This window comes from Mesoplodon densirostris, chromosome 1 (assembly GCF_025265405.1).
Source record: "Mesoplodon densirostris isolate mMesDen1 chromosome 1, mMesDen1 primary haplotype, whole genome shotgun sequence".
Classification (NCBI taxonomy): Eukaryota; Metazoa; Chordata; class Mammalia; order Artiodactyla; family Ziphiidae; genus Mesoplodon; species Mesoplodon densirostris.
The window spans coordinates 108,842,190-108,857,870 of record NC_082661.1 but is presented as its reverse complement, the minus strand read 5'-3'; the positions used below and the strand labels follow the sequence as shown (position 1 = coordinate 108,857,870).

General features: G+C 43.5%; 1 protein-coding gene across 1 annotated transcript in view; it reads right to left on the bottom strand.

Moving 5' to 3' along the window:
• Positions 1–15,681, bottom strand: part of RAB4A (RAB4A, member RAS oncogene family) — a 53,627-nt gene that overhangs the window by 12,898 nt on the left and 25,048 nt on the right. Inside the window, exons 2-4 of the mRNA XM_060089772.1 lie at positions 8,101–8,181; positions 5,884–5,998; positions 214–276 (exon numbers count right to left, since the gene is read on the bottom strand). Of these exons, the coding sequence (XP_059945755.1) occupies positions 214–276; positions 5,884–5,998; positions 8,101–8,181 (259 nt within the window). The remainder of the gene's footprint in view (positions 1–213; positions 277–5,883; positions 5,999–8,100; positions 8,182–15,681) is intronic.

Sequence of the window (15,681 nt, the reverse complement as noted above, 5' to 3'; positions counted from 1 at the left end):
ATAATGACACTGGGGATGCTTATCTATCTGAAGCTTGGGAACATGCTGCTTTACATGGTAAAGTGGTGGAAGGGGCTGCTTCAAAACCCCCCAAGGCCCCCAGGGAAAGGGCTGAGGGGCTTCCCCACCCACAGCCCTGCCACCGACGTGCCCAGCACACCCGTGGGGAGGCTCGGACCTTGGGGAGCACAGGCCGGTGAGGGGTGTCATTACCTGGTGATGTCATAGACAAGTAGCGCCCCTGCCGCACCCCTGTAGTAGCTTCTCGTCACAGACCTGCAAGAGTTACAGGCTTTCACTTTCCACCACGCAGAGCCCGTACCCCTGAGCACCATCTTCCCACACAAAACACACATTTTTGCCTTGGAAACCACAACACAGGGACGGAGGTGGCTTTAAAGAGAAATGATTCAAAGTTATCTGAACATGGGCATGAAGGGTTGTCCTGCCTGAAATCGTGTCACAGGAGCGACAGGGAGGTGGGGACGTGAGGCTGGGATGAGTGTCATCCTCCCTGGAGGGCGTGAGGCTGCCCCGCACCACTGAGGGTGCCTTTGAGAACGGCGGGGGAAGGGCAGGAAGGGGGCATCACAGAGTCCCAGGGCACGAAGCCCTCGGCAGCCCCTCTGCGTGCCCGGGGTCCGTGCCTTCCTGCGGACGAGGGGCCGCGTGGCCTCACCTGTCTTCAGCGAGCCCCCCACCCGAGCACATCTCGCCTGTTCCCACAAGCTCCAGGATTTCTCCTGCGGTAACACACCTTCTCACCTGCATCTCGACTCTCTCCTGGCGTGTTAAGATTTCCCCACTCGCAGAATACAATGGGCCCCGGCACCTCCCATCTTGGATGAGAGCAAGGCAGGCGGCGCGACGCTCCCGCTGCCGTCCCATCTTGGGCCCCTTGTCGCACCCAGACTTCTCAGGAGCTGCCTCGCCAGCACCGCCTCCTCCTGCCCCATGGACACAGCAGCTCCACCGACCCCGCGGCACCTGCCCTCCCCCGCTGCCTGGACCCCTCCCCCTGCCCCCAGGCCGCAGCCCCACCCCCTCCCGGTCTCCTCTCACACCAGCTACTCTGGACCATTCCTCTGAATCTGCCCCGCTGGTCCTGGAGCTCCTTCCCCCAGGCTGGGTCCTGGGCTCTCTTTTCTCCCAACGCTCTCAACTCCGGTTTAATCCTCAGCTCAGCCTACTTCCGTAAGAGCCATCCGCCAGCCCGGCAACTCCGTGTGACCACAATGAACGCGCCACAGCCAACATCTGTCAGGCAGAACTCTTTGGCTCCCGGCCTACAGGCCCCTCCTGGAGAGGGCCCCACCACCCACTCTGTTTACACAGCCAGAAATCTCTCCACCCACTCTGTGCCCATCACAAAGTGATGTGACGCAATGTGTCCCACAGTGGACACATCAGTCAGGACCCGTCTCACCAACTGGTCAGGTCCTACACCGTGCACGTCTCTACACCTTCACCAGCACCGTCCTGATCCGAACCACCAGCTCTGCCTGGACCCCTGCCACGTGCATCCCCTCTGTCACCTGTGGCCCTCAGTCCCTCCTCCAGGTCCTCCTCGAGGCCTACAAGGCCCTGGTGCTCAGGGACTGGGGCTCAAGTTCAACCCCTAAAGGTCAGTGATCTAATCGATCATGCATACAGACTGGAAACTCCCTAAGGACCCCTAAGAAATGGGGCTCAGACAGCTCCCGCCACCTCCCTGTTCCCCAGGCTGGGGTCCCGGTGGCTCCATCTTCCTCTCTTGGTTCCTCCCTTGTGCTGGTGAAGTATATCCTCTTGAAGTTTCTAAGAGAGTATATATGAAAGAGAAGCTTTGTTTCCCTCCATTCTTGTATAACTGAAGGTATTTTGATTTTATTCTCACACTTAATGGATAGTTTGGCTGAGTTTAGAATTTTAGGTTGGAAAAACAATTTTTCACGTTGGGTTTTGAAGGCAAGGCTTTAATTATCTTCTAGCTTCCAAGCGTTGCTGCTGAGTAGTCCAGTGCAATTCTCATTTTCGATTCTTAATATGTGATTTGCTTTTCCCTCTTGGAATCTTTTGGTATCTTCACTTCATCCCTGGTGTTCTGAAATTTTTCGTGGCAGACCCTGGTCTGGATTTTCCCCCCTCATCTGTGTTTGGTGTAAGGTGGAATCTTACAGAGTCTCATTCCTCTAGTGGAAAATTTTCTTCAATTGTTTCTTTTACTGTTTCTTCTGCTCTTCTGTCTTCGGGAAGGCTTAACTGGTCAGGCCTTGAGCTTCCTGGACTAACTCTGTATGATTTTTTATGTTGTCTCTTCCCTTTCTCATCTCAAGTTTACTGCTTAACTTTCTGGAAGAGCACTACTCTATTTAATATATATATATATATATATATATATATATATATATATGTATATATATATATTTTTTTTTTTTTGCGGTACGCGGGCCTCTCACTGTTATGGCCTCTCTCATTGCAGAGCACAGGCTCCGGACCCACAGGCTCAGCGGCCATGGCTCACGGGCCCAGCCACTCTGCGGCATGTGGGATCCTCCCAGACTGGGGCACGAACCCGTGTTCCCTGCATCGGCAGGCGGACGACTCTCAACCACTGCACCACCAGGGAAGCCCTAATATATTATTTTAATTGCTCTTTTTAAATTATAATTTTGTTCTTATTCCCTGAATGCAATATCTACTCTTATTTGTGAGGATACTATAGTTTTAGTTTTTGTCTATTCCCTGAAAGTTTCTATTTTCTTTATTTTGGGCTCTTTCTCTTATCTTAAAAATTTTCATCAAGTGTCTGGTGATCCTTGGTTGATCATTTATATTCAAGAACAAGGAATGCCAAACTCTAAAAGATGCTCTTTATGTGTGGGCTATTTACTGTGAGATGGCTGGACAGAAATTGGGCTATTTCATTGGGGAAACCAAAATGTTAGTATCTTTAAGCCTTTTCTTTGGGGCTATTTTTCTGCAGATAAGAATCGTTTCTCCTGCCTGAGACATACACACTTGGCTGCCAGCAGCTAAGGAAGAGGTGGGGGAAGAGGGTGAGGGTCAGCAGACTTTCACTTAATTTCTGTCTTTTCAGTCCTTGCCTCACTCATCCCTGACCTCGGCTGGGCCTCTACTTTTAGTTTTTAGAGGAACCTCCATACTGTTCTCCATAGTGGCTGCATCAACTTACATTCTCACCAACAGCACAGGAGGGGTTCCCTTTTCTCCACACCCTCTACAGCATTTATTGTTTGTAGACTTTTTGATGTTGGCCATTCTGACCAGTGTGAGGTGGTACCTCACTGTAGTCCTGATTTGCATTTCTCTAATAATTAGTGACGTTGAGAATCTTTTCACGTGCCTGTTGGCCATCTGTATGTCTTCTTTGGGGAAATGTCTATTTAGGTCTCCTGCCCATTATGTGATTGGGTTGTTTGGTTGTTTTTTTTTTTTGCGGTACACGGGCCTCTCACTGCTGTGACCTCTCCCGTTGCAGAGCACAGGCTCCGGATGCGCAGGCTCAGCAGCCATGGCTCACGGGCCCAGCCGCTCCGTGGCATGTGGGATCTTCCCAGACCAGGGCTCGAACCCGTATCCCCTGCATCGGCAGGCGGACTCTCAACCACTGCGCCACCAGGGAAGCCCTGTTTAGTTGTTTTTGATATTGAGCTGCATGCTGTTTGTATATTTTGGAGATTAATCTTTTGTCAGTTGGTGCGTTTGCAAATATTTTCTCCCATTCTGAGGGTGGTCTTTTTGTCTTGTTTATGGTTTCTCCTTTGCTGTGCAAAAGCTTTTAAGTTTAATTAGGTCCCATTTGTTTATTTTGCTTTTATTTTCATTATTTAAGGAGACGGATCAAAATAGATATTGCTGCGATTTATGTCAGTGAGCCTTCTGCCTCTGCTTTTCCTGCAGGAGTTTTACAGTACCTGCTCTTACATTTAGGTCTTCAATCCATTTTGAGTTTATTTTTGTGTATGGTGTGAGGGAGTGTTCTAATTTCATTCTTTTACATGTAGGTGTCCAGTTTTCCCAGCACCACTTATCGAAGAGACTGTCTTTTCTCCATTGTATATTCTTGCCTCCTCTGTGGAAGATTAATTGACCATCGGTGTGTGGGTTTATTTCTGGGCTCTCTATTCTGTTCCACTCACCCATATGTCCATTTTTCTGCCAGTACCACGCGGTTTTTTTTTTTTTTTTTTAATAAGAAAGTCCTTCTAAGTCTGTCCAAGGTACTTTCTCTTTTTTAAAAAATAAATTTATGTATTTATTTTTGGCTGTGTTAGGTCTTCGTTGCTGCGCGTGGGCCTTCTCTAGTTGCGGCAAGCGGGGGCTACTCTTCGTTGTGGTGTGTGGGCTTCTCATTGCGGTGGCTTCTCTTGTGGCAGAACACAGGCTCTAGGCGTGCAGGCTTCCGTAGTTGTGGCACGTGGGCTCAGTAGTTGTGGCTCGCAGGCTCTAGAGCGCAGGCTCAGTAGTTGGTGGCACATGGGCTTAGTTGCTCTGTGGCATGTGGGATCTTCCCAGACCAGGGATCAAACCCACGTTGCCTGCATTGGCAGGAAGATTCTTTTTTTTTTTTTTAATTTTTTAAAAATTTATTTATTTGTTTATTTTTTGGCTGCATTGGGTCTTCGTTTCTGTGCAAGGGCTTTCTCTAGTTGTGGCGAGCGGGGGCCACTTTTCATCGCAGTGCGCAGGCCTCTCACTATCGCGGCCTCTCTTGTTGCAGAGCACAGGCTCCAGATGCGCAGGCTCAGCAGTTGTGGCTCACGGGCCCAGTTGCTCCGTGGCATGTGGGATCTTCCCAGACCAGGGCTCGAACCCGTGTCCCCTCCACTGGCAGGCAGATTCTTAACCACTGCGCCACCAGGGAAGTCCTACCATGCTGTTCTGATTACTATAGCTTTATAGTAATATTGTCTGAAGTCTAGTTATGATTTTTTTTTTTTTTTTTTTTTTTTTTTGCGGTATGCGGGCCTCTCACTGTCGTGGCCTCCCCCGTTGCGGAGCACAGGCTCCGGACGCGCACGCTCCGGACACGCAGGCTCAGCGGCCATGGCTCACGGGCCCAGCCGCTCCGCGGCATATGGGATCCTCCCAGACCGGGGCACGAACCCGTATCCCCTGCATCGGCAGGCGGACTCTCAACCACTTGCGCCACCAGGGAGGCCCTAGTTATGATATTTTTGAAGCAAACAATTATTAAGGATTTAAAATATTATACCTGACTTTAAGTGAAATGCTTGCACTGGGATTGAGTTTTATTTAACTGAATTTTGAAACTGTGAATATCTGTTCTCTTTGACTTTCTGTATCTATTCAAAAAAACACAACTAAAATATTAATCTACTTTCTGCTTTAGTAGTTACAGAATATCAAACATGGAACCTATCTGCTGTGGACTGTGGTCATCATTCCAAACGTCGATTATGACTTCAGTGTAATACAAGTGCTGAGGAGAGAATATTCTGTGGAATGTTTTAATGTAAAGCAAAACCAACCCCCAAAGAGGTTTTAAAAAATTCTCCTTTTAAAGTGAAATACAGAGAAAAATTGTTTGTGCTACTACTTTGCCTTGATTTTAATCTAAAAGTAAATTGTGGAATATGCAATGCCACGACCTCCTAATGGACCATTAGGTCCCAAAGAATAAATTAGCCTCCAAATTAGGACGCATGCACTTGGAAGAGATTCTAATGTATTCTTTCATAAATCAATGCTGTGTAGAGAAAAACTGACTTTTAGCTTGTCTTAAAGCTTCCAGAGGTGAACCTTCTAAAATCTGTGAGGGTGGGGGGAGGGAGGAGGGGACCACGTACATTAAGAGAATATAATTGATTATTTCAAACCAATTTTCCAATATTTTTATTAAGTTAGAGAAAAAGCTACCTGAATCGCTCTTGGCCTGCTGTGTCCCATATCTGTAACTTTACATATTTACCACCAACATTTATTATCTTTGAGCCAAATTCCACTCCTATTGTGTGATTTGAGTCATCCTTGACTGAAAAAGAAAAAGAAATTTAATTTTAGAACATTAGAGAAACAGGCTTACAGATTTATACAAGTAACATTAAAATCAAGGGTTCTGTCAATGGAAAATGTAATTTACTGTCGCCATTCATTTCTCCAACAGTCAGATGATAATAAGCACTCACTGTTTTAAACAGAATACACACAGTTCCTGTTCTCAAAGGCAACAAAGCTTTTTCTCAAAACACCTGAACAAGCCATATATTTAAAGCTGAGGCTTGGTGGCCACGCCATATAAGACCATATCTACCTGACCACTGCTAAGGTTCTCATGAATGGCAACTGCACAAAATACTGGGTACCACCTTGAAGGGCTTACTGCCCAGTGACAGACTGCAACTTGGCCAACGATAGTTTCAACTATTCGGACAAACATTCTAAAGAAATAAAAGTAAAGGGAAGGAAAAGCACCGTAGCCCAAGAAAGAAACTTGATGCTCACCAAAGATTAAGGGAAAAAGAAGAAAAGATAGAGTAAAAAACTCAGAACAAACACACCCCAAACCAAGACCTCTATGCACATTACAGCTGTTGAGTTTCATGAACTTGAGTATTATGTGTGGCAATCATTTGGAATGAATTTGCTGGAGAAATCAATACTGTCTGAATGGGCAGGGAGGTTGGCAAAATAAGTAGTTTGCTAAACCCAACAGGAATAAGCTGTCTTGTAAAAGAAAATTTCTGTGATGTGAAAGGAAAAGAAAAAACAAATATCCTGGCTACACAGTCCATTGACTGGTTTATATTTTATAACTATAAAGTTTAATTGTACCAGAAACCAGGGTGCCATCTGACAGTTGTGTTCATTGCTCCCTGGGGACCTGGGGGAGGAAAGGGTCTGATTCCAGCAGCTTGTCTCAGGCCCAGACAGTGCAGACCGGCATGGACATCTGCTGGTGTCCAGCTACTGGGCCAGCCTGGCAGGAAAAGCCTACAAAGGCAGTAACAAAAGGCCAAGGGCATCCTGATTAAGACACAGCTACAAGAGCAGTACAGTGAAGCCTCGTTACATCATTACTGTGGTCATGAGGGGTGAGGGGAGGATGTGAAGGGAGAGTGTCCGCCGAGGCCGGGCGCCTGGCCCAGCGTCCCCTCTTCTGAGATGGAACAATGCAAAGTATGGGTAACTTGTACAGAACCCCAGGCCGCCCAGCGGGTGAGCGCCTGTCAAATTCAAGAGGGACTGAGCCACGCTGGGTCCATGTCACTACATGAAGGCTCCAACAAGCTCCTGGTCGATGGAAATGGAAGCAGCAGAAAACACTTCTAGAATCTTATTCTTCAGAGCTCTTTCCCAGGACACCCTTTGCTGCCTCTGTCTCCACCACCCGCCATCTAATGCATCTCACGCATTCTTACTTAAGAGGCACTTCATTAAGTGAGATTAATTTTCTGTGTTCGGGCCTTTACCTGACTACCTGTAGATAGACAGGTCATTCTCCACAATTCTGTCCATTACTATATAAGCACGGCTTATTTTAAGGGCCTTTCAAACCTACCATCTTTTACAGTAGCTTGGAATACAAAATTCAACCTCTCTCACCAACACAAGGCAAGTCAACAGCACAAGATATTTTCTGTGGTCGAAAGGCCTGGGTTTGAGTCTAACGTGCACTGTTACTAGGTGACCATCCCAAGTGCATACACCAAGTCCTGTAAACCTCTGTTTATTTACCTGTAAAACAGGACTGATGACAATAGCTGCCTTAAGGACAATACAAGGCTGCTGGGGACCAAATGCTATCTTATCCAAAATGTACAACTAGGGTTCTCGGGCCACTCCTGACAGCAAATAGAATTCCACAGCATCATACTGTATTTTAGTGTCTGGAAAATGCACAGGACAATTCACTACATAATGAACAATGACCCACTACGAAACTGAAATGCTAAATAAAAAATCAGATTACTAAATGTTTAATAACATAAACTTTTTATGTCAGTTAAAAATATTTTTAAACTATGACTTTTTCCCTGAAAACATATTCGGAAATTTTGTCCTAAACAAATCTGCACGAGAGCGCACTCTCGGGAGAAGACATGCAAGAAACACTGACCATGTGACGTCACTTACATTTTTTTTCAATAAACTGATGAAGCAAGCAAGACTTGCCGGTTCCCGCATTCCCAATAACCAAGAATTTAAACAAAAAATCTGAAAAACAAAAAGAGACTGTGAAACATAACTTCAGAGCAGGTGCTGTGAACTTAGACTATAATCATAAAATTTAATGAAATCTCAGTTAATACAAAAAAGAGGTAACTGAATGTTTTGTGAAAATGGCAATAAACACACTGACTTACCTTTCCACATTTTTGATATATGGCTTATATGCTAACCCAGTGCCTTTTCAAACTGCTCTGGGGACAATTTCTTTTGATACTGGAAGTTTGAAAACTCCTCTTGTAATGACTGAAATCTCTTTGCTATTCAAATAAATACACACACAGTGACAAGCAAAAATCGCCTAGAAATTGCAATTTTTCTGTACAAAAGAAAAAACCTGGTAGACTTACAGGCTTTGAGAAGTCCACTCCTTTCTTCTTTTAAAAACAGGTGTAAGTTCTTCCTGCACTTGCAGACTTCTGTGGCCTTGCCTTTATTCCTGTGTCTATGACCTTTGGGAAGGCCGGCCTAAACCCAGGGGTTTGGGTCAGTACTCCACGTGTGATATCTGTCCCATTCAATATAGAGAGAGCTCTTCACTTCTTCTTTACACGGGGGAATAGATTTAATTTGGGATCCTACTTTCCATCAACTGGAAATAGAGGCTTTCTAGAATGGAATCTGTGAATCGGAATGATGGGGCATCGGTAGCCTGACACTGGCTTGGTGATTCCTTTTGCTTTTTCTGTTGGCGAAGAACTCCCGTTCTGTTCAGCCTAGTGCTGCAGGCACCAAGCCCCTCTCCACCCTCACACTTTGACCTCGACCCACGTCTCCTGACCCCCGCCTGCCAGGCTCAGCCCGTGGCCCTGAAGGGCCTGCTCCACATTCCTGGTTCTGTCGGGGGCACCTCTGAAGGTGCCACCTCCACACTCCTGTTTCAGACCCGACCACGCACTCCCAGCCCTGGTTCCTTCTCCCCCCGCCCACCCAGTGAAGCACAAAGGGTCAATTTGCTTGCTGGTGCTTGGTCCAGCCCTGTTCCTGAGAACTACATTCCTTATCACCCAAAGGTCAAGCCTATTCAACCTCTCATGCTTTTCAAATAGCTACAGGCAATTAAACTTGTAGGATAGTGCTATTAACAATTGTTAGCATTTAAAAATACCTACAGTTTTATGCATCTCACTGCCTGTTTTAAAAGCATGCCACACCAGTGTTCATAACAGCACTAGTCACAGTCGCCAGAAGATGGAAGCAACCCAAATATCCATTGACGGATCAACGATAAACAAAATGTGGTACATACATACATACATTGGAATATTATTCAGCCTTAAAAAGGAAGGAAATTCTGATACATGCTACAACATGGATGAACTTTGATTGTGCTAAGTGAACTAAGCCAGTTACTAAAGGAGAAATCCCAGAAGATTCCATTTATATGAGGTACCCAGGGTGGTCAAACTCACAGAGACAGAACATAGAAGGCTGGTTGCGAGGAGGCTGGGAGAGGGGACATGGGGAGTCAGAGTTCAACGGATATGCGTATCGGTTTGAGAAGATGAAAAAGTTCTGGAGATGGATGGTGGTGATATTTGTACAACAATGTGAATGTACTTAAAGTCACTGAACTGTTGATTTTAAAATGACAAATCTCATGCTAGGTATATTTTACCACACATACAAAATAAAATACGCAAGTCTCATCATTGTCATTGAACAGCTTTTACAGCCCAAGAAATTAAGATTGCCAGGTTAAAATGAAAATACTGAAATTTCTCAATCTTGTTCAATATCCTCTTCTATTTAAGAAATAAAGCCCAATACATTACATAGGTTGTAAACATTGGAAGATGAGAACCAGGTAAAGATGCTGCCAATATATAGGCAAAAGTAAGTCTTGAGAGCAAAAATAATTTATATATACAAATGCGAATGTTTCTCATGTTTTATATGCACATAGTAAAAGGAGTTTCACAAATCCATCTAATCCTGAAACAAAAACTCATAGATCTAAGCACAGACTTTGGCTTAATGCTTGTTCCATTATTATTTTCTGCTTTGGAAGTTTTGCTTAAATGGACTCTATTATGGTAATCGCTTTCCAGATTATACCACAACCTCAACAGGTAAAAGGGTAACATATCAACTGACTTGCACCTTGCTGGACAAAGACAAGTAAGATGTGTAATTTCCATATGTAAAAATATTTAATTCCTCCAAAAAACTCTTCACACTCTGAATCTTGCAGCTCCAAGAGGTAAGTTTTCATACTTAAATAGAAAACCCTATTTTTGAAAACCCTCTTGGGTTAAACAACTAGAAATGCTGGAAAAAATATATCGTATTAAAAAAAAAACACACACATAGCTGACCTTTCAGGAAAGAAAAGGAAATCTGTAGATGCTTGGAACTGGAAAAAGCAGTAGGGGCCCCAGATGGAGGGTTGTCAGTATTGAGTTTTAACAACTGTGGGACAGGATTCAAGAGCTTGTGCCCATGTGAAGGAAGGAGTGGAGAGCTGAATCTAAACAAGTGAAGGACAGGCTGGAAAAATCCTCTCACCAGGTCAGGAGGACAAGGAACCTTCTCTGACTCTGCCCGACCTCTCAGCAGGATCAGCAGAAAAACATTACCCTCTGAAGATTTATCATGGGCTGGCTCCACAGGTGAGTGTGAAATTCAAACTTAAAAAACATGTCGACAATGAACCTCCAAGTCAAGAAATTTAAAACAATAAAAATGGCCTTAGAAAGTGATATCAACAGGATGCCTGGAAGATGCAAATGCAGATCACTCTGGAAGGACACATCCTCAAACCAGGATACATAGGAGTCCCATGCTTACACATCCTCAAACCAGGATACATAGGAGTCCCATGCTTACAGCTCCTCTGAAGAAGAGCAATCCTCACAATCTAAAATTACAAAACATTCAAACAATCCATCATGAGTGAGTCAGCAATCCAAAGACATTACAATTTCAAGAATTTGATAAAAAAAAGAACCTGACAAAGTATACTCAGGATGATTAATACCATAAAAAAGGAACTGAATCCATAAGAAAAGATGAATCCATAAAAAATGACATAAAAGAAAAGGTAGATTTCCAGAATGTGTCTGTCTAGAAATAAAAACTGCAATCATTAAAAATAAATAGTCAATGGATGAGTTAAAGAGTAGAAACAACAAAACTAAGGAGAAAATTAGTGAACTGCAATCCAGACTGGAGAAAATTACTAGGAGGCAGAACAGAGAAATGAAGAGAGAGAAAACATGAGAGTTTAAGAAAAATGCAGAATTGAAGGAAAAGGTCCAACATATAGGTCTAGTACATATTCTGGAAAGGAAAAAAAAAAAACAAAACAGAGAATGAGGTAGAGTCAATATTAAACTGTAAAAGCAATCAGCAAGAAAGGAAAAACTCCCTATTAACAAATGAGGTTCCTTAACCCCAAAGGTCACCATCTTCACAGTGCTGGGGCAGGAGCACAAAAACAAGGAACTGTCTAATGTGGAATTCGATGTGCAAAAAATGATCCTTAACACCAAGGTGGACTTCTGCTTCCAAGAAGATGGAGTAGAAGTACTTTTCCCCATTCCGCCTGCTCAGGACAACTTAGAACCCTAGACACTACATATAAAAGAAACATAAGAAGACTTGGAAAAGTGTAGAGAAGGTGGCAAACTGGCCAGAGATCTTGGGGCCTGAGGAATGACACAGGGATGAGTCCCTTGAGTTTCCTTTTCCCTCGTATTTCCCAGACTTGGAGCCGAACAAGCTGGCAGCCTGGAAATGCCAATGGAGGCAGATTTTAAGAAGCCCCAACAAAAGCCTGCTCTCTCAAGTCATCGAACCAGGAAAGGGCAACCTAGCAAGAGAGAAACCTTTTACACAAGACTGCTCTACTCCAGACAAACACTACAGGAAAAACTGTGGCCTCACGCCACCAATGCCAGCAAAGGCTGAGTGGGGAGCCCAGACCACCACCCTTCCGAGGCTGCAGTGAGGTTCCCTGACGCCCCCAGCAGGGTGGTGTCCCAAGGCCAGGTATGGAGCCACAGTGCCCGTGGGGACATGTGGTCATGGGGTGTGGGAGGCCGGACACTGGGGCTCTCACCCTGGCCCAGCAGTACAAGGAACAGGCCTGGCCCTGGGTGTCCACGGGAGCTGGGCGGGCAGCCTGGGCTTCCACCTCACCCAGCAGTCACGGAGCAGCACCCAAGAGCAGAGAAGAGTTAAACAAGAGATTTAGATAAAAATCTAAGGTCTCATAACACAATGCAACAATGCCCAGAATTCAAACGGAAATCCTTCATTATATCAAGAACCAGGAAGAACTCAAACAGAAAGAAAAAATATTATCAACAGATTCCAGTGCCAAGATGATAGAGATGTCTGAAAAATGTGACAAAGATTGTAAAGCAGCCATCATGAATGCTTCAACAAGCAACAACACCATGACTGAAACAAATGAAAAGGAGAAATCTTCAGCAAAAAGGAAGGCTTAATAAAGAAAAAGAAGATATAAAGAAGAACCAAATGGACATTCTGGAATTGAAAGATACAATAACTGATGTATGTAGCTCAGTGGATGGGCTCAAAACAAAATGGGACACAGGAAACAATCAGTGAACTGGCCTTCAAAATGATAGAAAATATCTAATCTGAACAAGAAACAGAAAATAGTCCAAAAATATATTAATAGAGCCTCATGGAGTTTTGAGATTATTAAAAAAAACAAAAAACAAATCTAACTTTCATGAGTCCCAGAAGGAGAGAAAAAAGAGGATGGGTTTGAAAAAGTATTCAAAGAAATAATGGCTGAAAACTTCCTAAATTTGGCAAGACACATAAATCCAGATTCGCAAAGCTTACTGAATTCAAACAGCTAGATTCCTCCAAACAAAAGTCCAAATACATCCATGCCAAGACACAGAATTAAATTTCTAAAAACTAAAAACAAATAAAAAAAATCTTGAGGGCCTCCCTGGTGGCGCAAGTGGTTGAGAGTCCGCCTGCCGATGCAGGGGATACGGGTTCGTGCCCCGGTCTGGGAGGATCCCATATGCCGCGGAGCGGCTGGGCCCGTGGGCCATGGCCGCTGAGCCTGCGCGTCTGGAGCCTGTGCTCCGCAACGGGGGAGGCCACAACAGTGAGAGGCCCGCATACCACAAAAAAAAAAAAAAAAAAAAAAAAAAAAAAAAAATCTTGAAAGCAGCCAGAGAGAAATGATAACCTTACCTACAGGAAAAAAAAACAATCCAAACGACAACAGATTTCTCATCAGAAACCACTGAGGCCAGAAGTGGCACCAATACTTTTCAAGGGCTGAAAGAAAAGAACTCTCAATCCAGAATCTTATCTCCTTATAGCCTAAAAATATCCTAGAATGAAGGAGAGATCAAGACATTCTTAAAGGAAAAAAAGAACTAACAGAATTTGTTACCAACAGATCTACCCTAAAAGATGGCTAAAGGAAGCTCTCTAAACCAAAAGGAAAGGTGTTCCCTGGTGGTCCAGTGGTTAGGATTCCGGCCTTTCACTGCTGGGGCCCGGGTTCAACCCCTAGTCAGGGAACTAAGATCAAGCTGTGCAGCGCGGCAAAAAACAAACAAACAAAAAAACCTGAAAGGAAGTGATAAAAGGAATCATGGAACATCATGAAGGAAGGAAGAACATGGTAAATAAAAATATGGGCAGTTGGGCTTCCCTGGTGGCACAGTGGTTGAGAGTCCGCCTGCCGATGCAGGGGACACGGGTTCGTGCCCCGGTCCGGGAGGATCCCACGTGCCATGGAGCGGCTGGGCCCGTGGGCCATGGTCACTGAGCCTGCACGTCTGGAGCCTGTGCTCCACAACAGGAGAGGTCAGAGCAGTGAGAGGCCTGCGTACAGCAAAAAAAAAAAAAAAAAAAAAAAAAAAAATATGGGCAATTACAATAGGCTTTTCTTTTTCTCTTCTTGAGTATTCTGAAGTATGTTTGGATGTTTAAGCAAAAATGGTAACACTGTTTGATGTGACTAAATATAAGAAGAGGAAATATTTAAGATGACTATATTACAAGTGGAGGAGGGTGAACGGATGCACAGGTCTACCCCAGAGATACTGTGGGTTCAGTTCCAGACCACTGCAATAAAGCAAAAATCGCAATAAAGTGAGTGACACAAATGTTTTGGTTTCCCAGTGCGTATAAAGTTATGTTTACACTATCCTGTAGTCTATTAAGTGTGCAATAGCATTCTAAGAAAACAATGTACATACTTTAATTAAAAAATACTTTATTGGTAAAAAACGCTAACCATCATCTGAACCTTCAGCAAGTCATAATCTTTTTGCCACAGGAACATCAAAGATCACTGATCACCATAACAAATATAATAATAATGAAAATGTCTAAAATATTTTGATTATTACCAAAATGTGACCCAGAGACACAAAGTGAGCAAATGCTGTTGGAAAAATGATGCCAATAGACTTGCTCAATGTAGAGTTGCCACAAACTTCAATTTGTAAAAAACGCAGTCTCTGTGAAGCACAATAAAACAAGGTATGCCTGTTTTATATTTCACTCGAACGTAAAATGATGACACCAGTAGACTGTGATATGTATATATAATGTGATACCTAGAGCAACCACTAAAAAAGCAATGCAAAGAGATATACTCAAAAACATTATAGGTAAATCAAATGGAGTTCTAAAAAATGTTCACATAAACCGCAGAAAGACTAGAAAAAGAAAAGAGGAAAATGAAAAACAGAACAGAAAGCAAAAATATAAAATGGCAAAAATAAATTCTAACAGATAATTATATTAAATGTAAACTATATAAATATATCAAGTAAAAGACAAAGATTGGCAGATTAGTTGAAAAAACATGACCCAACTACAAGAAACTCCCTTCAATTATGATGTTCAGGCAGGGTGAAAGTGAAAGGATGGAAAAAGGTATATCACACAAATATTAATTGAAGTAAATCATTATCATTAGCTAAAACAGTCTTCAGGGCAAAGGAAATGACCAGAGAAAGAAAGTGTCACTATATAATGAAAAAAGGGTATTCCACCAATAAGACATAGGAAGCCTCAATGTGTGCACCAAAAAACAGAGCTACAAAATACATCAAACTAAAGCTTGATAGAACTGAAAGGAAAAACAAACCCACGATTATGGCTGAGACTTCAACACCCCTCTCTCAACACTGATAGAGCAACTAGACAGAAAATCAGCAAAGACACAGAAGAACTCAGCTTAGTCGACCAAGAGAATGGAGTCAACATTTACAGAACACTCTGCCCAACAAGAGAGGGACACATATTCTTTCCAAGGGATGATGGAACATAAATCAAGATGGACTATACCCTTGGCCATAAAACAAACCTCAACAAATTTAAAAGGATTGAAATCATATAAAATGTGTTCTCCAACCACAAGGGAATCAAAGTAGAAATTCATAATATAAAGACAATAGGAAAATCTCCAAATACTTGGAAAGTAACCAATCTACGTCTAAATAACCCATGATTTAAAGAAGAAGTCTCCTG